The sequence below is a fragment of the Corvus brachyrhynchos genome, unplaced genomic scaffold (genome assembly GCF_000691975.1).
Source record: "Corvus brachyrhynchos isolate BGI_N302 unplaced genomic scaffold, ASM69197v1 scaffold115, whole genome shotgun sequence".
In the NCBI taxonomy this organism is placed as follows: Eukaryota; Metazoa; Chordata; class Aves; order Passeriformes; family Corvidae; genus Corvus; species Corvus brachyrhynchos.
This window is the reverse complement of record NW_008239553.1, coordinates 19,041,274-19,062,947: the sequence shown is the minus strand read 5'-3', so window position 1 is coordinate 19,062,947 and position 21,674 is coordinate 19,041,274. Positions and strand designations below refer to the sequence as shown.

The 21,674-nt window shown below is 36.8% G+C and overlaps 1 protein-coding gene and 1 long non-coding RNA gene across 4 annotated transcripts in view; one reads left to right on the top strand and one right to left on the bottom strand.

The window, feature by feature from the left end:
- The first annotated feature begins 1,242 nt into the window (after positions 1–1,242).
- Positions 1,243–21,674, top strand: part of LOC108448563 — a 22,718-nt gene continuing 2,286 nt past the window's right edge. For 2 of the 3 annotated variants that reach the window (XR_001864498.1, XR_001864497.1), the window contains exon 1: positions 14,395–15,740. This is a non-coding gene — a long non-coding RNA (uncharacterized LOC108448563). Of the gene's footprint in view, positions 2,987–14,394; positions 15,741–21,674 lie in introns of those variants that run through there. The other variant, XR_001864499.1, reaches the window with a different exon arrangement.
- Positions 11,418–21,674, bottom strand: part of SCFD1 (sec1 family domain containing 1) — a 47,560-nt gene continuing 37,303 nt past the window's right edge. The window contains exons 20-24 of the mRNA XM_008639566.2: positions 20,152–20,204; positions 17,711–17,744; positions 16,383–16,448; positions 13,710–13,778; positions 11,418–12,759 (exon numbers count right to left, since the gene is read on the bottom strand). Of these exons, the coding sequence (XP_008637788.1) occupies positions 12,736–12,759; positions 13,710–13,778; positions 16,383–16,448; positions 17,711–17,744; positions 20,152–20,204 (246 nt within the window). The 3' untranslated portion in view covers positions 11,418–12,735. The remainder of the gene's footprint in view (positions 12,760–13,709; positions 13,779–16,382; positions 16,449–17,710; positions 17,745–20,151; positions 20,205–21,674) is intronic.

Below are 21,674 nucleotides of genomic sequence, written 5' to 3'. Positions count from 1 at the left end.
CATGAACAAAGCTGTGGGTAGTACAGCAATCGGACTCTCAGTTTTGCGGCGCTATTTAGAAATTCTGGAAATTCTGTAGAAATGTCAAATAAATCCATGTGGTTTTTTATTATTATTATTAGTTTCAGTCTAGATTGTGAACCTTTATCTTCTGATTAGAACTTGTGAATATTATCCTAACTTTAAATTAAGGGCAGGATTACTTGAGGGTCAGGAAGAAACAAAACAGTTTTTACCACTAGAATTTTACCTTCTTATGTTTAATGTTTTCAAGTGTGACTTCAAAGAGAATCACTTGGCCGTTTCAATATTTAAGTGGTTTGGGGAAGAAAAAAAAATTCAAAGTGTTCCCTTGGCCTTTCCATCTTTATGGTCTCATTATGTTACTGATTTTCAGGCTTTAGAAATTAAAAAAATTCTTACTCTCCTGGCACTCTTCAAACTTAAGAGTCTCAAACCATTTGTGCTTTAACTGTAGTGAAAATTTCATTGAAACAAATTGGGTTGGTGTGGCATGGACTGGTCCCCTTGCCTGAGAGTAGGTGGGTATCTCTATGGATGGCTGTGCAAAGAAGAGGGGCAGAAAAATGCATCGTTACCCTTGCTTGCCTGAGAGAGGTGTTTGAAGGCAGAGGATGTATTTTAAGATTGCCATATCTGATGGTTCTTATTTCATGTGATTGAATTAAGACACTAGTAGAGATCTAAATAAAAATGTTCCCTTACATGGATGCTGATTTTTGAGGGTGCGGGGGGTTGGGGAGGATTTTCTACCCTGAAATCTCAGGGGGAGACACTTGCCATCAGATCAGTAGTAAACAGTTCATTATCTTCCCCACCCCTTCTGGTTCTTGCTTTTCTATCAAATTGATTTAAATAGATTTTCATCCTTTGGCTTTTGACTATGCCCTGTACTATTTTAGTGAATGCCAAGTGGCATTCATTGTCACAACTGAGTGAGAAAGAAAATATGTGTGTGAAAAATGTCTGGTGAGTGAGCAGAGAAAAGAGAGAAGAGAAATTGATAGAGTCATTTGTCTGGAGAAAATTAGCAAGTCAGCAATGGGTGATACCATTAGCATTAATAGGGAAATAATTTTAGTTCTTAGGTCATGGGCCTGCTGGGGTGAGTTCAGAGGGCCACAAGATGATTAGAGGGAGGGAGCACCTCTCCTGTAAGGAAATGCTAAAGCGCTGGGGCTGTTCAGCCTCAGAGGAGGCTTTGGGGTGACCTAATTGCAGCCTTCCAGTACCTGAAGGAGCCTACAAGAAGTGTGGAGAAGGACTTTTTACAAGAGCAGGTAGTGACAGGAGACAGGACAAGGACTAACTGAAAGAGGGTAGGCTTAGATTAGATTAGGAAAAACTTCTCTAATATGAGGGTGGTGAGGCACTGAAATGGGTTGCCCAGAGAAGCTGTGAATGTCCCATTCCTGGAAGTGTTCAAGGCTCTGAGCAATATGGTCTAGTGAAAGACATTTCTGCCCATGGCAGGGGCGTTGGAACTAGATGATCTTTAAGATCCCTTCCAGTCCAAAAAATTCTATGATTTAGTTTCCTAGAAGCAGCATAATAAGAGCTGAAATTATAAAAGTCACATTTAGGATTACTATGCATATACAACTTGCACTTTCCAGGAAATAAAGGCACTAAGAATTTCCTTGCATTTAAATTGCATATTTTTTCTGTTGTTTTTGTGAACAATACCTGAGTGACCCATTATCAGAGGCAGCATCCTTTTAAATTTTGGGTTTGTTTCCCACAGCTGCCAATGCATTTGATTTTTAGAAGACTAATATTATTTCTGTTCTTTTATTCAACTGTGAGGAAGTGAGAGAGGTGATTGCGATATTGTAGTGTTGATCTCCCACTACCTTGTCTCATGGGCAGGGATTTTTGCTGCCCTCAGTGTTTGCAAATGCATAGCTCTGAACTCGCAGTTGGTGTTGTAATTTTCCTTGGAGAAAATGACTGTGTGTTTTATGCATGTATATTACAAATTTCCAAGAAGGACTTAAGTTGGACTGCAGTTTGACTGTTACCATTAAACCTGTGATTAAAAAAAATTTCAAGCAAGCTAGGACACAGCTGTCCTCTCTGCAAAATGTCAGTGAGATCAAATGTTCAAACAGAGTAATCTTAATGACAAGGCTTTTTGGCTATAAAGCATAGAATCGCTAAGGCTGGAAAAGACCCTAAGATTATTGAGTATGTTGTATGAAATACAGGTAGCTTGGACTAATTTGTTGCCACCAGTCAACAGTGGATGTGAACCTGCATTAGAACCAAGTTCTGGGCTGCAGAAATGTTTTATCTCTGAAACTGCTGGTACTGACCTGGCTGGAGGTGCCAGACTGGATGGATACCTGATCTTTATAATATAGCTGTTGCTGTTTCCTGTGTTTTTCTGACTTCACTTGCAGTAGAATTAAGATAATAACGAGCCCTTTTGAAAAATCTGTTTTTATTTAAAGCCTGTGCATGTTTTAGTAAAATCAAAGTAATTTCCAAATGCCTCTCAACTTACAAGCCTTTAGAATCCATGATACCTGGTGACAATGAACACAAACCTGCAACAGACTTGGCTGAGTTTTAAGTGCTCTTTGCTATTACTAAGCATTTAAGGCTGTTAAAATTTTCTTAGTGAACTATTTGCAAAGATACCAATAGTTTGGAATTTTGTTTCGTAGTGGTGGCAACCGTAATTTCTTCGATATTGGTGGAAATAGTTAAGCTGACCATCATAGGTTTTAATAGGTGCAGTAATTTAACTCAGCTGATTTAGCTCAGCTGATTTTTCTCAAATGTTTGGACTTCTTACTAGAAACGTGATGCATTCAAAAGCTCACGGCATTAACTCAGGGCTTCAGACAAACTGAGTGCAACTTCTCCCAGGCCTCTGTCACATAGGAAGAACTAATGAAGTTGGAGCATTTCTCAAATTTTTCTACTTAAATAACAGTTCATTTACTCAAACTTCTGGAAGGTAAGTTCATGCTGAGTGACCTTGCTTAATTTTTTTCGTTGTGAATAGTGCCATTGCTTCAGTGAAGCCTGGTTTCAAAATTAAAGCTGTTTAAAGGTCAAACATAGTTTATAGCATCATTATTCTCTTCATGTGCTCATTCTTTGGGAAGGGCATTCAGACACCTGATTGTTGCAAAAATATTTTTGCAAGGCAAAAGCTCTTTTTCTACGTGCTAGAAATGTTAGTTTTGAATTCAAGTAAAATATGCTATTTTACTAAGGCTGCAGAGTGATGTGTTAAAAACCAGATAAGATTAGTATTTTTTGTATACTTTGATTTATTGATAAAGCCCATTTTCCTTTTGGAGGTACCTTTCTTGGCCTCCTGCCCCTATTCCTCAAACAAAAGTCTTTAGCTACACATAGCTTACTAGCTTAAGTACACTTTAAAAATGGTAATTTCAGAGCCCTGTACAGCCAAAATTGCTCTGTTCCGGAACGACTCACAGCATGGTCTTTAAAACAGAACACCCAGCCACTAAATGTTCTGTGTCACCTCAAAACATCTGCTGGAAAACAAGGCTATAATAGATACATTGTTCTCAGACCCTTTTTTCTTTTTTTTTTGTTAAGTCCTATTAAGTAGCCAGTATTTCATTTCAGTAGAATAGGGCCCTTTTCTCTTGAAGTAGGAAAAATTTTCCTTCTACAAGGATAATTCTGTATGCGTGCGTGCCAGTTCTTTCTTTTACATCTTTTCTTTTACAGTTTCCAGTTAAGAGCTTTTCTAACTCAAACAGTGGCTGTTTACTCCTCTCAGCTGTTTCTTTCCTACCGTGCATATGTCTCTCTCCTTCATTCCCATTCCCCCGTTGAACCACTGCTGTTGCCTCACTGCCTAAAAAAGGGCAGTGTTCACACGGGTGGCTGTGGTGCATTTTCCCTTTGCTCTTTGCTAAATATCTGCTGCTCTCTGGGTTCTGTACCACATCCACAGCCCTCAAAACAAGTAATGTGCATTTTTCCACAAACGTAACCTCTTCTGTGGTCCATGGGACAACACCGTCCTGTGGAGGAGATGTCCGGATCAGCTGGGTATTTACACTACAGCATTGGCTTCCATCCATGATTCCCCTTCCCTATTTCCTCAAAAGTAGTGTGTGAAATGAGATGGAGTATGCTTAATCTACAAGGAAGATTTGTAGTTGCTTTTAGGTCTACAGGTCTAGAAATTTAGAAGATAAAAATAGCAACTAAAGGTAGCTTTGGGATTCAGAGAGCTCATAACCCAAGAACACCCTTTGGAGGTAGTCAGCCGAGAAGGAATCTCCTGAGGCCTTTCTTTTTATTCATCCTTTGATCAAGAGTGCTTGCCCCTGAAATGGCAAAGTTTAAAGACTGTCTACAAAAGCGTCTGCTATGAGCCAGCCCCTGAGAAACGACTGTATCTGTAGGCAAACTGGAAACAACATTTCCGCTGCCAGATGAACTTTCAGACAGTTACATTTTGATCGCAGTGGGGAAAGGAAAAAGGAACACTGAGTTATGAAAAACACTTCTATCAAAATAATAACAAAAAAATCTATTTCAAGTTAATTGCATTCCATTTAAAGTATAGCTTATGATATCGACCTACCAGTCAGGTTTAAATTAAATAGCCAGCAAAAGAACTTGATGTAATTTGATGAGTAATAATTTTATTTTAATTCATATCATCATGTCAACTCTTCCCATTTCAAAACAACTGACTACCGACTTCTTAAATTTAGATGTGGGGAATCTTTCAAACATGTAATGAAATAAAAGCACTTCATAAGGAAGACAACACATTAATCTAAGTATAACTGTGGTATGGAAAATGTTAAGATTCTTAAAACCATGTTTTGTATTTAATAATGAAATTTGTGTGTGGAAATATATATTGCAGGTCTGCCGTTGTAGTACATAAAATACTGATGTTTCTTATGAGTTTTGATGAATTTGGGGATGAACAAAAGAACACACAAAACAGCATAAGATGCTGCAGTTAGGTATTCCATTATTTTTCAAGAATTGGATCCTCACAGAGTTGCATAACCCTGTAGGAGTACCAGTCGCTCCAAAAGACTTGGGAACCTGATTGTGTGCATTGCAAGGCAGTCCACTGGCATAAACCGATGTTTTCTTGTGCTTTCTTTCAAAATAGCTGCAGTGGTATTCGTAGCAAAAGATGACTTTAGTTTATATCCAGCTTTTGCCTGATATGTTGACCTGGCTGAGATTCTGTTTCCTTTCCAGTCCAGTCTTTCCAATAAAACAACAGTAGGATCAACCTAATGTGTTTTGTCTCCACCTTTATTTTGTATACCCACAAAGTTTTGTAGAGTGGAACTGGAGCTGTGGCACCAAACAGCATGCAAGATTTCAGAGGCACCTGCAGTCACTTGAACTGCATTTTCTTTGTGCTTACATCTTCTGCTGACAACAAATACTCTTTGTATAGGCAGCATTCATCTTTTCCTGGTATTCGGTACTGTGCCTAAATATGTGAACTTTTTCACCAGTTCCTTGGTAGACAATTCTTCTCATGAAGAATGCCAGCGTAGACCTGGTCTCACACCTGGCCCAGCAGGGTGTCATTTTTAGATGCTGGGGTTTCCCTCCTGGCTCTGTTTGGTGACAGATGTTACCAACCATATGTGGTCACTTGAGGTTCATGACTTAGTGCTTTGCTCTTTCCCCGGCCATCCTTCTGTGAAGGAGAGAGAAGGAAGGGAGAGAGAAGTTCTGTATCCTGGGACCACCCCTGGGATGGAGCCCACTGTTATTTCTTGGTCCCCTACTCATGACAGTTGTGGGAAGGGCATGGGAGCCTGTGTAGGGTCGCTGTAGGTTTCCTGACTGGTAGGATTACTTTCTCTCCTTTACTTCCATTTTAGGGGAGAATCCAAATCCCCTTGGACTTGTGGTGGAGTCTTTTTATGATCCCTCCCCCTTCACACACTGCTGCCTCAGTGATTGCTACACCTTGATGCCTTGGGAATGGCCTTGCTCTCCATTTTCCTTCTGTAAGATAGGCTGAAATCGCTTCAGTTACCAATCCTCATCACACTGAACAAAGAAAATTGCCTTTCAGTGAATACACTTAAAGGTCTCCTAGCTTTTCTATTGTCATTGTAGAAAAAGTAAATATATATTATATGAACAGCATCGAAATGTGGCATATTAACTAAATTATAGAGATATTTGTCCTTAATATCTTACTGTGAAGATTTCCAAAGAATGCCGTCCAGATCTCATCCTTTCTGTAGCCAGAGTTGCACTTATTTTCTTAGCACTGTTTTTGTTCCCAAAATGCGTGTTTATTAGAAATAGGTAACAGAAAGCAAGGTCATCTTGTGCCAAAGGATTCTTCTAAATGTGATGTGTTTTTGCTTCAGGAACTTTAGCTGTACAAATATTTCTGTGGGTTTGGGAAGGGAACTAGTCATTTCCTTTGAGGTATCACTACAAGTATTCTGGGGCTAAATCCTTGTCTCTGCTGGGACACTGGAGCCTGGCTTGGATACAGGTGAGCTTGGCACTTGAAGCCCAGATCCTGACCAGACAGAGACTGCACATAGGGAGGCCGGCCAGGAGAGTAGCAGAACAAATTACTAATGACACCTAAAGGAGGAAAAACAATTTGGAAAACATCACTGTTTGATTTGCTGTTCATGATTTGACTGCCATGATTATAAAACACCAGCCTTCATGAAGTTTTCACTGACTGTTTGACTAAGCAGTGTCCTATCCTACAGTATGGGGACTGTGCTTTTGATTATTGATATTAAAGTTGAGAGGGAGAGATAAGAAAAAGAAAATTAATTCTAACTAATAAGTGAGAGGTATTATCATTAAAATCCCCCCTAAAGTGGCTCTGCAGAAGAGTGACCTCTTTTAGGTTCACCTGTTTTCACACTGGGCCCTGAGCAGGCACAAATTCAACCTTTCCAGTGAGGAGCGAGTATGGTACCATTCTCCTACCTGAGAGCCCTGGGCTGGTAACCTCAGTGCGGCTCCTTGTCCTATGCAAGGCAAGGCTGACAGACAGATGCCTCCCCTGGGAAGAAGTGTGGTCTGCAGAAACATCAGAAAGCGGTGATGTGGTCAGCAAAGTCTTGTACAATTTCCCTGTAAGAATTTCAGAACAGTCCCACAGCATAATGTGGGGGTTTTTCCTCCCCATTCTCCTTCAAACTATCACTTATCTCTCGTATGATAAAGGTGATTTCCAGCCTGACAGAGATATAAAACTCACAGAAAGTAGACTTATATAGTTCCCTTCCCTGTGTTGTAGTGTTTATCTTCACATTGTTTGCTTTCAAAGAGCTCATCAAAGCATGGTTACAGTGAGGGAAGGCTGGCTAGCCAAAGCTTTTTTCCCTGGGAAGACAAAAAATATCCTCAGTACTGCAGCTGGACAGACTATGACATTTAGGAGTAGGTCATCCTAAATGACATCCTACTTCCTTGTGAGTTACCAATTCAAACTGTATCTGAATGGGGCCCATGGCTGATTAGTTATCTATGGGAACAGCCTCATGTTCCGGTTTAAAAGTGAATTTACATCCCAGCTGAAGCTCAGCAGTTTAGCTGTCAACAATCCCAAGAAAATGAAGCAATAGACATCCTCCAAGACGACTGGAACATACTGGTAAGGGAATCTGAAGAAAAAATTGCACCAGCTGTGTTTCACTTCATTGATATCTAAAAAGAGAGGGTTTATTTCAGTGCTAGCAAAACTGGCAATACAATTAGCTTTGCTATTACACAAGCTCTACACAAGAAAAGTGTGCTTGCCTGTGAAACATTTCGTGTCATAATCCATCATCTCTCCCTCATTTCTTTTGGTTTTGTCACCCGATCTGAGAGTCTTTGTTATGGACACATAACAGAGAACACGCTACATAAAAGAATGAACAAACCAAGCACTGATCACAAGGGATTTGTAGATGGAAGAAAATGTTGATCTTATTCAATCTATTTCATATGATGAGTATTGTGCTCTAGAAAAAGTGTACATAGATACTTGCACTTGAAACAGATAAAATACATATGTGTTGATTTATGGTTTAAAAGGTCTTTTGAGAACATGTATCAGATTGAATGTCAAAAACATTTCAGAACAAGAGTTCCCATTGTCATTTGGAAACTTATACAAGGTGTAACAATTATTGTCTTGGTTTAGAGATGCAGAAAGAACATAGGAAGACTTGCCATTGTAGCTGAATGTACAAATGGTCCTAGGTCATTTCAGGGAGTAAATTAAACAGCTCAATTAAGTCTAACACAAAAAATTATTCGAGCTGACCTGTGTAGTTTTACTCTCCAAAGTGAAATAGGAACAATCCTATTATTTGTTAAAACTTTATCTTCAGTATGATTTGAAAGCCTTTGAAGGTCTATATGCAGAAAGAAGATACAAATTTATTTGGGCAGGGAGAAAAAGGTAGGGGAATGGTTTTAGCTGTAGGAAACACTATGGAGAACTGTATTCCTATCAGGCCACTGCTATTAGAACCAAATCAAAACCTCCCAGAAAGTACTGAAATAATCCACACCAATTATTGTTAAGGAAAGCTATATACCCCTTCTGGGACTTCATTTTCATCCATTGATTTTCATCCATTGATTTTCATGATACATGCATAACACAGGTAAGAATTCAGAGCAGTAAATGAAAGTTGTATTACGTGTCTATGGTGAGGTGCTAAAATCAGTTTTCTGTTAAAGCATTACGTCTGTGATCTACCCCTTTTACATTGCCAGAAATAGGAATGTACACATGAGATGGGGAGACTGAAGGAGGATCTGGAAGAGACAGATAAAGGCTTTTGGGCATATGAGTCTGGTTTCACAGGATAAAGATCACTCCTCCGTTACCAAATCAAACCAGTCAACCTATGCAATTATAAGGAGGAGCTGGAATAATATAACATTTTAGGAATGTAAAACTTAGTCCTACTTGGTTTGCTTAAGGGGAAAGACACGAGCAGATAAAGGGAAAGATACAAAGTTTATAATCCGAATTTAAAATTCTAGTAGCAATTGAACTACCTGGTTTATAATGGTTTATAATTGTAGAAAAAAAAATATGATGCATTGGTGGATTCAATATGCAGATTTTTGCATGCCGTTGAAGGATGGTACATGTTGCAACGACGTGACCATATTAAGGAGCAGAATGTATCTGAATATTGTTGAAAACAACTGTGACTGCTGCACAGAACAGGGTTACTAAGCCACTTCCAAATAAAACAGAAGTGGGTCAATTCATCCACTGATCTGCAGTAAGAAATATTAACATCTTCTCTGATCTCTGAAGCTACATAGAATTCACTGACACTGCAGCTAACTTTTCTGTACCACTAGAACACTGGCCAGGCTTGGCTTTCTCTGAGCCAGAGCCATCTGTCAGCAACGAGTCACAACTAATGAATGATCCAAACAAAGAGAGGGAGCGGGTGTCTCCACTGTCAGTAAATACAGGATATGACATAGTTCCAGCCCAACACCTTTTACTTCAGATATGAAGAATGCAGCCGTGGTAGTTTGGAAGGAAGTTCCCATGTACCCACTTATAAACCTTTTACCTCCTAAATGTCATAGGATTGCTCTAGTCAACACACTGAACTAATCATTAAGCAATTCCATTTTGGAGTATAGAATTTATGTGGAAAGAGAAATGCTGCCCTTTGTTCAGCTCTAGTCCTGGAGCCATGCGTGCACAGCTGTGTTGGCTCTGTAACTGTGACTGATAGCATTGTTCCCATTCTCTGTAGAACCTGTGGATTTAGGGAAAAACCTGCTATTTTACATTCCATTCAGATTGATGTAAACACCATCAATCAACAGCAAAATTTACTTCTAGCTTAAGAAAGATTTTTATCTGATTTGCACCAGAGAGCATCATACAAATAAAGAGCATATAAATGAAGTGCTGGTCTCCAGAAGCTTTTTTCCTTTATTCTGATTGTTACATTTTTTTTATTGTTACTTTTTTAGTGTCTAATTCTGAAAAAACCAGAATTTTCACTAAATTCACCATTAAGTCACAAAATATCCACCTAAATATTCTAAAACCTTCAAATTAAAATGTCAAAATGTGAATGTATTCTGAAGTATGTGCAACTATTTATAAGGTCTGTCCATACTTCCTGGAAGATCGATTGTCAATTTTCCACAGATGAAGACTAGACTGCTAATTTGCTAATTTTCTTCCTGAGAACAGGTACAGCACTTGACACTCAGCCTTTTGCTGTCTTTACTTACCTAAATAGGACGGTAGATCCCAATGAAGAATTGCCTGTCCTGAGATGTGGAAGCTGAAGCTGCTGTGCCAGAAGCCAGCACGGCCGTTGATGCTGCCTCACCAGCTGGCCCTGTCAGAGCTTTATGAACAGAGAAGGGGCTAGAAAAGTTCCAAACCTCACTGGTCTTCCATGCAACATGAATGCTGCAACTTTACTTAAAAGACTCACTGAGCCAGGCATAATCTCTCCTTTAAGCACAGGCCTTTGAGGGACCTTTGAAGATACAAAAGGCACCATGACAACCATAAACTGAACCAGTTTACCAAAGAGAGAGCTTATTTTTAACACTGTTTGCCTCTAGATTAACCAGAGACTTCTTGTACAACCTTCCACATTCCTAAATCCACAGAAGTACTTGGGAAAAGGGCCATGTAACAAAAACCAGCATGCCACAATTCAGGTTGCATTAGCAAGGAGGAAGCACGAGGTAGGCACACAGTTAGAGGTACAGAGCAGTACATGCCTGACTTAGAGGTAACAGAGAGCTTCAGGACTATTACTACAACAAACCCAGAAAACTATTTTGGAGATGAAGGAGAAGAATGCTTCAAGTACAAAAACTGTATTTATTTTTTTTAAAAATCCCAACTCCCAAACTGACCAGTGCCTGCTTACACAGCAGACCTGAAGATCCAGCTATAAAGCTGGGCACAAAAGCAGCCTGTCTCCAGAGGCACTGTAAAGACAGAAAACAGATTTTTGAATGTAGCCACCAAAGTAAATTCTTCTATCTTTACACAGTTTACTGCAAAAGCAAATTCTGTAAGCTAGGATTTAGGAGTGCTTCTCATTCAAGTGCGCAGTGCCAAGATCTGGACAAAAACCAATCGGCAGATTTTTCATAAGCTGGTTGTCAGCTGCAAGGTTAAAACTCTTTGCACAGGAAGCACAGTTGAGGAGGGATTATTTCAAGAGCCTGGAACAAACTCCCACAAGAAGCAATAAACACTTTAAATATAATTTTCTTTTCCTGACTTACTTTGACCTTGTTTTTGCTAACAAATATAGCATATATATATATATATATATATATATATGGGGAATTAGAATAACAAACTGCATTTGACAGTGAGCCCTTGCTTATTGAAATCTGGGACAGCGCTCACATGCAACAACTACAATGAACACCATAGTAAATATATTTATTGACTTGGTAAAATTAGAAATTTATAGCAGTATTGTAGAGTAGCTTACAACACTTAGATAATTAAATAACATTATTACTTTTTGATAACATGGTCTAGATTACACATTTTTCTTGTGATACTTTTACAGAATAGGTCAACTGCATATCTTGTACAGATGTTCTGAAAAACAATCTAGTTGGGGAAAGGGCATTTAGTGCAAAACTAACATTCAACATTGAAAAACAGTGCAAAAAGCACTACTGAAAAATTTACAGTAAGCCAGTAATTCTCACAGTTTGCTAATAAACCCACAAATTTTTTTTTCACTTTTTGAGTGTGTTAGGCCTTGTTTTGAAGTCATATTATTGCTTCACCAGTAGCAATGCTGTTTCCAGAGAAGTTAGAAAGGCAGAGACCTCCATCTATAAAAAAGAATTTTGTTATGCTCTCTTAATTCCTGTATGCCTTCTCCAGAGATCTCATTACTGGATTCTTTAAACTACTAACCTGCTCCTACCTAATGGAATTGTTAAAAACTGTATTTTAAATATGTGCTTATAAAACAGTTAAGAGCTGTTTTGTGAGTATGACTTGGGTTCTTCCCAAACATAACAGTCAAAGCAGTTACAATAAAAAGTGCAGAAGAAAACTATTAAAGATTTCAATTTTACAGTTTGAAACTGACTGTGTTGGCAAGCAATTTTCTCTTAAGCTTAATAGAAAAGCTAAATTACTGTACCTGAAACTTGTACTGAAGGTATCTTCCAGTATATCTTTCGACCATAATGCAAAGACTGGACAAATCAAATAATGACTTAGGTAAAATAAAAAGGTAAGAACTAGAAGGAGTTCTCTTGCACTAAGGCTGTTTGTCTGTGGCCCTGAAAGGCAGTTCTGTTCTTTTGAATTTTGTTAAATAAAGATACTCTGGCCTTCAAGAAGAACATAACTCCTAAAGACAGACTTGACCTTTTCTTAAAGCTGTTTACTGTATCAGAAACTTACATATAAGAACTTGAAAATGCCATACTTTTCAGCCAGTTCTGTCATATACCACAGCTAATACTGCAATTAAAATAGAATAATAGTGAAACTGACCCCCACCAGAAACACAGCAGGTTTTAAGTTTTATTTCTGAAATGCTGATATACACCGTATTAATTACAGTTTTTTTTTTTAAAAGTTATCATATTAATGAAATGGGTTTAAGTTTTAATATAATGACAAAATTAAAGGTAGGAAGATAATCTGAATGTTGTAACAATTCTCAGTTGTCACGCTGCCATCCAGGTAATGGTGTTTCAGTCTTATTTCTGGCCAAGCTGGGACAGCTAAACATGAAGAGACAAAGTCATTAGATTGCTAATCTTATTCTTTCAGACAAACTAATATCCAGTTTATACAGCAAATATTTCTGTCCTATAAAATTTGTATCTGAGAATCAAAAATCTGCTGGTAATAGAATATTTAATGCATACCCTCAGAGGAGAAGACCTGAGCTTCAAATCTTCAGATTTGAATGCATCTCATGAAGTAAAGGTACAGTGTACACAGTCAAGACAAAAAAAAAAGTTAATTAAGCTGAATGAGGAGTTAAAAGCTAGCAAGTACCATTCGTGTCCTCGAAGCGCAACAACAATTAATTTAGTTCTTTAAAATGTAGTTTTGAATAATCACTTGTTCTCATCTTACTAGGACATAAAACCATAGGTGGTGACAGCTACTGAAGGGCTGCTATTTGCTGACCATCATGAATAATTTTTATTTTGTATCTGTATTGCAATGAGGCATAGAGAAGTAATGATGTTTTTAACATCCTTAAAAGACAGATTTTAGTATAGGTATGGACACCAACCTCCCACTAGGCCAGTACTTTTATATCTGTATATCTATAGATATTTATACACCAGGACAAAGGTTTAAAGATCTTGTAACTTGAAAAAGTTGCAAGAATACCCTGGAAAGACATGCTGTTTGTGAAAGTTCCAAGAACTGACTAATTTTTTTTCAGTAGAACTTATGTAAAGGCAATTATTATGAACTTGTTCACCTGCATTACCTGTGAACTCACATTGATAACAGGCCTTCAAGAGAGAATTATAAATAATGACTTGAAAACCCCACTTCAAGCAAATGAAAATAGGTAACAAGAACATGTATTCATCTCTCACAGATTAATCTGGGGTTTTTTTGGTAAAAATCCATGGAGACATAGAGTTATATAAATTGATATACAGATAAAGAAGTAATAAATATTGTAGAGATTATCAAAGTTATCTACCTGTTTCATAAACTGTGTAGCATTAAAAAGTTCACTGCAGCCATACAGGACATGTTTGCCTTGTTTACTCTACAAAAGAGAAGTCCATAAGAAATCAATTATTTAACAGAATAGCAGAAAATTAACAAGTGGTACTTTTTTAAGCATCTACAGAAGGAAATTAAGGGATATACTAAATTCTTTTGCACAAAGCAGTATGCTAGTCTCCTCTTGGAGGCTCCCTATGGCTTGCAATTTTGATGACACATTTTCAGCATGTTGAATTGAACTTGGACAATACATTTATTTTAAGGCACAATCTACCTTAATGACATTATAAATATTTGCTTTTTGACATTGTGAGATAGTCCATTCTAGCACAGAACTACAAATAATTGGATTTGAGGGCTCCTCTTAATTCTTCTACAAAAAATCCCCCGAATGTCAAAGCTGAATGAACATTGCTTCCTGTTTTAGAAAGTTTTAAAATACTTTCTCTGTGGTTTCAGAGGCAAACTGGCAAAACGGACAGTGCTTAGAAAAACAAAGCAGTGAATAAAATCTCTGTGGTATCTGCTTGCAAGAACAGAGCTGTTGATTTTTCTCTTTTTTATTCTGGAGAAAGACTGATTGAATTTGAGAATAATTAATAAGCTACATCTGTGGAAACAAGAGATGCTGGAAGTCTACCACATGGAAAAGCAAATTTTGTTGGATAAGACTGTGTCACCTGGGAGAGGCACACAGGCTTCCAGGTGCTGGGAGGGAGAATGAAGGTTTTCATTAACCTTCCTTGTTTTTTGAAGAGCAAAGGGCTATGTGGAATAAAGGAGTCTTCCCCCTTGGCAGGTCATCTCCCATTGCTCAAGCACACAGTCTGAGTGGAGAAACATACAGCACCCCTCAGCTGTGACAACTGTGATGAAAAACCTCTGTTCACAGGCTCCAGAAGAAGAAAGAGTATGTTCAACTTCTCACTCTCCATAAGATCTAACATTACCATTTCCACAGTTTTCAGTTCCTTCTGTCCTCTCCATCTATGAAATGACCTCCTGTTTGCCCTCTTACTCCTCTGAAACTTCAGCTTCCTGCCACTTTATATGAAGTGCTGAGTGTTTAACTTGTCATCACTCAAGTGCCCTGTATATACACATACACAGCAAACCTCAGCTCTGTCAGCATGCAGCTAGAACCAGAGAAGTGAACTAACCTCTAGGGAATTCAGAGATTTTTTTTAGTAGGAAGTAACAAATACTCATGCTACTGGGCATCTTTTGGATTGATATAGTACCTAAAGTGGCTTTGGGTAGACTAAGGAGCAAGCTAAACATTTGACAAAGCATTCTGCCACAGGCAGATGCCTCACTGAATTAATTATCAAGGATAGTGATGAGTGCTAAGCCAAATTTAAATGATTTCTTTAATTTACATTCCTCTTCCTATCCTTTCCCCTCTCCAGACCAGCTCTGTTCCAAAATGGCTGCCTGTTACAGGGAGAAACTCAGCACACATGTTCTCACTTTGCATTCTTCAAGATTTACCTGGACATAAAGCTCTCATGTGCTTTGCAGAATAAATGTTTTTCAATGATTAATGCTCCATATTTATTCTTTTGTGTGAAAAGCCTCAATCCTGTCTACCAGAGGACAGGACAACTGTACCATGAACAAGGTTAAGATCAGGAAGAAAGAATGGTAGGCTACTGCTGGTAAATAATTTATTACCTTCTTCAGAATTTTACTAAGGTTACTCCTGGAAAAGTGCTTAAATAATTTAATTCCTGGAAAGTGCTTAAATTCCACTCCTGCCTCCCAGGAACTGTAATGATTTAGGTATTTGTCTCCATCCACTGATTTTTGGTATACATGTGTTCTGCTAGTCTGGCCAGTTGGAACCAGAGAAATTAAATTGTTACATCAGCATTACACAGTTGGTTACATACTTTATTCCTTGTGTATATGACACCTTGTATGATTTCTACACAGAATCAAATGATGCAGTTTAACAAGAATGAGCTTCTATTAAATCAGTACTGAAAACTTCTAAATGTGGGTAAGTAATAAATGCTTAGATATTGATGCCAATCTGATATTTGCTGTAACAGATAGCACAGTATTTGCATTATGTTGGCTTCTGAAACAACATACTTTATGCTCAAGTAAGACTGTCATACAATCAAATGCTATTATCTGCAGGTCTGAGTTTGAACTGACTCCATATTGCCAAGATGCATATGAAAAAACACTGGGGTATTTCTTTGCAAGATTTATGAAAACTAGAGAATTCTAGTTCCTTACTTTCAAGGTTATGATATGCTACAGTTGCTTTATTTAACACCAGCACAGGAAAACTACTGACAGGACCCTAAAACAGGTTAATTCAGTTTGCTACATCTGCTGACAGTTTTCAACAATGTTGGTGTGTATGAACACAAAATAAAAGAGAATGCAGTTTGTTTACTCAACTCCAAAGAGCAACATGAACAAAATACAAGAAACAGTAAGTTTCTGTTGGTCTGAACTAGTAATCCACAATTTCTACTTACATTCTTTTTTTCCCAGACTCTGTATAGAATAAGGATGTTAAGGCTAATTTCATAGACTTTGTCTTCTAAATACTAAATATTACAGAAAACATGCTCTATCTGGTTTCTATCAGTAAGTTAAGGACTACAACTGAGAGAAGTACACATACCTTTATGTAGTCAATAAGATTTTGATATTCAATATAGTTGCCTCCTCCAACTACAAATACTATGGCCTAAAAGACAACAGACACATTATTAGAGCATGCATTCAAGTTCTTCAATTTCAGTAGTGATACATCAGATTGTTAAACCTACAACAAAAATCATAACTATCACACTGCAGTCTCATAAGAACTGGATACAGAACCACTGCTTCCTATCCGAAAGAAGATATTTGAAGTTTTGGTAGGATGCAGAATAGCAAGCTGAGAGCTTTTAGTGTGTTACTCTCTTCTATTAAGACATACTTGATACGTATACAGTTTCAACATGTTCCTTTTTTTGTCTGGAGATGTGACCACAGGAAGAGTTAAAATACTTCCATGGATGCTTAAGAAATCATTTGGGCTGTAAATAAAATAGTTCTGTCATAAAGAAATACACTTTTTCATTATTTTTTCCCTTCCCACCTACTACCAGCAATAATTTATAATATTACAGGTAAAGACCACCATTATTTTCTGGGCTGTGTTTAAAAGAGAACAATTCATTACTAGAAAAAGGGGACTTAATAGTTGTATTATTGTTGTTAGCATACATTATCCAAAGTTGTTTGACCATACTATATGACTTTTGTATAGACTTTATGTTACTACTGACATTTTTGGTACGACCATCTGTAGCCATACATATATTTATGACACCACATGGTATTTCTTTAGTTATGGAAGATAATTAGGATGTTTCATGAGAAATCCGAGACATTTGTATATTGCCAAGGCAAATATTTTGCTTATGAAACTTGGTAATAAGATCAGATATGACCTTTACTATTTGTAAATACTTATGTAGAAAAATACTGAAAGTTACAAGCATTTATATGAAATGGTAACATTCATTATTATTTTGCTTTTTTCGTTTAATTGCAGAGACTCTTTAAAATAGTCACTTAGTCACCTAGTGGTCAACACTGTAGTTTAAGGCTGGACAAAGGATTAAATCTACATTAAATCAGCATTCTGAAAACCTGGTCTAAAGATAGGGGGGTTTAAATTGCTCACTCAATTACAATATTAGTAAATCCCTGTTAATTACCTTCAGAAGAATTTTCTGTATTTTTTTCTCCAGTATTAGTTAATACTTACATAGTCCTTTGAAGATGAAAAGCTTCAGAATAACAGCTAATGATAATTTATACCAGATATAATTAGTCTAAGTTCTTTTTTGCAAATAAGACCTCTCATTTTCTTAATCATGATCATCAAAAATGACTGTACTTCAGGATTTATTTATTTTTAACACATGAACATTGAAAAATAATTTCTACATGACTTACCTCCTGGAATGGATTTTTATTTCTTGGAACTGAGCTATAAAAAGAAACACAAAAAAACCCCAACACAAATTTCATTACACATTAATAGAAATATGCAAAATACGCATCATGTACCCATCGTGTTTACGGACTACTACGTAATATTGGACAAAAATATAAAATAGAACAATAACTGCCTTTCTGCATTCATCCTCCAGGTATTTGATTTAAATGACAACAATCTTCCATAGTTTAAAAGCTCTAACTACGGTGCTGTTAGGAGCAAATACAATGAGTAAAAAATGTCACCAGCATTAGCACAATTCATGGCACTTAGAAATCCTGCCTCCTGGAGTCCTAGCTAGGTAAGCCAGTCAGTTTGCAGTGCCTGCAGACACACTTACTAATGCTTACAAATCTCAAAAACTACTATAGGCAGCAGTTATGTAAGGATTAGACTGATTAAGGGAGGAAGAGGAAAATCACAAGTTTGTGTGGTACAGACTTCTCCATTTGAGTACACAGGCAGGTAGAAGGGAGAGTGGGAGAAACCTCCCTTCCTGCATCACCTTGCAGCTTCAGAGGGAAGGGGAAAGTGAAGAAAAAGCTGTGAAGGGTCAGTCTGCTCTCCTGCCCTTTGCTCTCACAATACCACTGCCCTCCTGCCCTGTACTGGCCTGCAGCCCCAGGTAGTCAAATGCATCTTATGTTCTAACATAGATTAAAAACTGCATTTTCCCCTATTTTAAGACATTTTCTCTGAATGACCACGATCGACTGACTCAACACAGATTCCAGTGTATCAGAAAAATAGGTTTCAAAAAGGAATGGCTCTCTCTAATGTGTTGCTTTGTCTGTCAGGAATACTACAGACTTCCCGTAAGTAAAACTGTTACCCCAATTCTTGCATCATTTGAGTATGATATGACAAATCCACATACATTTTGGGTCATCCTCTCAGAGGACAAGGCCTGTTTATACTTGAGATAGGCTTTACACAGGATAGAAAGATACTGTTTTGCTAAGACTGAATTACAGCAATGCAGTTCCTACTCTATTTAAAACACAGTAAGTGGAAATGCCAGTATTTCTTAAAATGGGAGTAGATTAGAAAATAAAATTAGTCACTTTTTAATTAAATCCATTAATTATACTATTTTATAGCACTTTGTCAAGACAACTAACCTATGTTTTTATTGTCTACGTAATATTTGAAGGGAGAATTAGACAGACCACTATGAGTTTTGCTCAAATATGATTTAAGGAATATAACTTGAGTTAACATAAAAATCCCAAACAAGAAATTAAAAGCTCTTCCCTATGACGATTATTATAGCTACACAGAATGCCACATTTATAAACTGCTGTAAATGAATATTTCTACATTGTTTAAAGCAATGTAAGAACTATACAGAGTGGAGAAAAAAAGTGAGAAAACCCTTTGGCTTGAGTGAAATAAATCTTTGCACTTCTGCAAAACATCCACCAAAAATGCTATAAAAGCATAACAAAACAGTGACAGTTGAAATCAAAATGAAACATAAAATACTAGCACTTTTCTGATAATTTCAAAATTTGCTTATCTTTGAAATGATATAATCTGTAATACTTTTCAATAAAACATACATGTCCACTTACTTTCCATGTTTCAAGAACAAAAGCAGAGACAGAATTTTCATGCAAATAACTAAAACCAAGCCTGAACCTACTTTATCCACATTGATCCTGTAATAAACTGGTGCAACTAAATGAGATGATTGTTTTCTCACAGGTTCGATGACAGTTATTTTTAGAAGGTATATTAAAATTAAGTATCTTCTCTGTTTCTAGGATATTAAATTAGGTGAGACTATCAGACAGTTATTGTTTAAAGATACAAAGCAAAAATAAAGATTACTGGTGTAATTCCTCTTCCCCTCTTTTACTGGCAAAATAAATTATATCCAAGTCTCCCTTCACATGCACATGAACATAAAATGCGCCCCATCCTATACAAAAGTGAATGAAGTCAACTTTTAATCATTTTTTTTAAACATATTAACAAAATTATTAAAGAAGGGTTGTATTCAAATCAAAATAGTAACTGTTTAAAAAGTGACAAAGAAATTTCTATGCACTATCCAATGACTATTTAACTTAACAGTGTGAACTCACAGAGTTTCAAAGAAACCAAGAAGTACAACTATGAAGAACTCTAACATCTATTATTGCTAAATATTAATGCACATTCCTGTGACTAAACTGACGTACATGTTAGCATTTGTTTTTTTAGATTCTTTTTTTCAGTGTTATAAAAATTTATCTGGTTGATCCAAGTTCCCAATTGTGAATTCCTTCAACACCAACTGTCTTGACTTGGAATTAATGACTAAAATGAATTACTAGTAGTCAGCAAGTAAAATAAAAATAGATTTTGTTAAGTTAGTCTTTTCACGGAGTAAAATGAAAGAAGCAAAACTCACCTGTCACTGCCTCGTAGCATCTTGGGGTCAAAATATCGGTAGTCATCTGTCTCCTATTAAAAAGTATGATTTTATCTCAAAAGATTGGAATTTTGGCTTATGAATTTTTGCTTGTATATATTACATTAAACATTACATTAATTGTTCAAACCAGTATCATTTTCCATCACATCATTCTACGTTAATTGTGGTATCCACTAGTATTTATAAAGTTTGTACACAACTGAACCAGTACAGAATAAACAACAGTGAGAAGCTATGAAGGGTGCTATTGAGCTTTTTATTTCTGGTTCATCTAAAATTGACTATCACACACTTTCCAAAAAATACACTGGTTACATAATAAATCCCAACAGAAAGACAGTATGCAGAAAGAAAAATTAAGTTGTTACCAGCTTTAGAGGAACACTGATGGTTAGTTATAAACACTAAAATTTTCCAGGTTACGGAGATCTGCTACTGATTTACCATTATAAAACAAAACACTTCTGTGGCAATGAGTGCTAAAGACAAGACAGATCAAAATCTGCTACTGTTATGTAACTTATCCTTCTCATTTCATGATTTATGACTACTATTAAACCAAAATTAAGCTCTTGAAGAAGAAATGACTTCCACAAGAATTTGAAAAGTTTTACTGTCTAAACTACGCAAAAAATTTCTTCACACAGAACAGAGAGGCCCTTCCAATATTTTTACTGGCAACAAGCAGGATTTTTGCCAATCAGTATGGATGAAAAACAAACTCCTTAGTAACTCCTTCTGACAACTTCTTGGCTTTCTCCTGTTTCTAGACTACATTTTTATCCAGGTACTGTGAAGTTCAGTTTGTCAGTAAACTGCATGCAGAACTAAGTTGATTTCATCTGTGTGCTTACATGCAAAGACCGTTTTAAACTCATCTGAGTTTTGATGATTCTGTAGAGCAGAAATAATACTTCTTGAGTAGTAGACATATTGTCTGGGGAATTTACTAGAGCTCACAAAGCATGACTACCTCTAATACTAAAAAGTATTTAACATACATGTGGTGGTTACACACACAGAAAATAAATCTATTTGATATTACAAACTTTTATGTAATTACAGAAAATAACTCTCTTATCTTGAAGTTTGGCTTTTTAAAAAAAATAATTTAGATCTAATTTCACACTGAATCTCCGTAAAAAGCTTTTATTTGCTCCACTGGGAATTTCAACTACTGGAGTCTGCCAGCATTCATGATTTGGCAGCTTCATACCTAAAGGTGGTATAGCGACTCTGGGGTAATGAGAGAGCTGGGAATGGACAGATATTGATTGACTAAAATTGAGAGGTATTTGAGAAACCTTTACCTGGGATAAAGAGATGCACTTTTTCTGCTTATTAGAATGAATTACAGATTAATAACAGAACTAAAAATCAGAGTTAATAAACACATGACAAACATTTACTCCTGAACATATTACTGCTGTGTTTTTTCACTGTGGGCTTGTATAAGTAGACACACGGCATGTGGTAAAGCAATAGAAATGTGATAACCT